Here is a 1,124-nt window from a genome sequence, read left to right on the forward strand (position 1 = left end):
CAGACAGACAGGCAGACAGGCAGACAGACAGACAGACAGACAGACAGACGGGCAGACGGACGGACGGACGGACGGACGGACAGACAGGCAGACAGACAGACAGATAATGAAAATAAATTTAAGTTAGCTCATGTTTAAAGTAGAATTTTAGATAAAAGCTATTCTTTTTACAGAAAACTAAAAGAAAACTAATGAGGAGGGAATTAAAAATAAGCATTTTGTGGATCCATGAAGGTTCTGGAACAAACACATGTGCCTCGTTGGTTTACAGACTCAGAACCTTTGTGACTCGATCTGAGCCGGCAGTCTTCGTCTTCCTGTTGACGTCCTGACCCGACGGTTCAGTCTTCAGACACCTGCTGACCTACTTCAAACTGACATGGCCGTCTGACTCACCTCCTCCTCCTCCTCCTCCTGACAGCATCATAGTGGGGCTGACAGACGACCTCCCCATCCTGCTGGACACTGGACTCAACTGTCCATCCCTGTCTTTACTCTCATGTCTCGGCAGAGACTTGCACTCTCCTGCAGAGGGAAAAAAACAGACAATAAAAAGATGATAAAGCCATTCAATATTCTGATTTATTACATTTTTTTGTACATAAACTCCTACAGATCCATAAACAGTAACAAACAGAGACAAATATAAGAAGAGGAGGAACATTCACCATTCTGATTTCTAATTAGATCTGCTCTAACTGGATCTAAGTGTAAGATGTTTGCTGGAAATGATGTGAGCGTATCAGGTCAGACAAAAAGCTGGATCTAGTAACAGTAAAATGATATAAAATCAATATATTAACAGCTTCAGTAGGCACTAAAACTGCTGCTAGAGAGCTCATTAACTTTTCCAAAGTTTGAGCTGCTTCATCCTCTCTGACTGATCCAAGTCACAACAACAGTCAGATCTTCAGCAGGTTACTCAGATCCAAATGTTCCTGAGAGGACCGACTGGTTTCAGACGGGCTTATGGTACCAGAACTTGCTGTCTGCAGCAGATCTTCATGTTGTGTTTTCTGTGAACGCTCAACAAAAAACTAAACAGGAAACTGATGGAGAAAAGCTGGAGAGCAGCTGCAGACTCCAGCCACACCTCATCATTTCTTTGTTTAACAAATAACAGG

The 1,124-nt window shown here is 42.9% G+C and overlaps 1 protein-coding gene across 1 annotated transcript in view; it reads right to left on the reverse strand.

Annotated features, from left to right (window-relative positions):
- The window catches only part of nyap2a (neuronal tyrosine-phosphorylated phosphoinositide-3-kinase adaptor 2a), a 17,325-nt gene that overhangs the window by 9,102 nt on the left and 7,099 nt on the right, over positions 1 to 1,124 (reverse strand). The window contains exon 5 of the mRNA XM_037979281.1: positions 397 to 533. Coding sequence (XP_037835209.1) covers positions 397 to 533 — 137 coding nt within the window. The remainder of the gene's footprint in view (positions 1 to 396; positions 534 to 1,124) is intronic.

Source organism: Kryptolebias marmoratus, linkage group LG2 (genome assembly GCF_001649575.2).
Source record: "Kryptolebias marmoratus isolate JLee-2015 linkage group LG2, ASM164957v2, whole genome shotgun sequence".
Classification (NCBI taxonomy): Eukaryota; Metazoa; Chordata; class Actinopteri; order Cyprinodontiformes; family Rivulidae; genus Kryptolebias; species Kryptolebias marmoratus.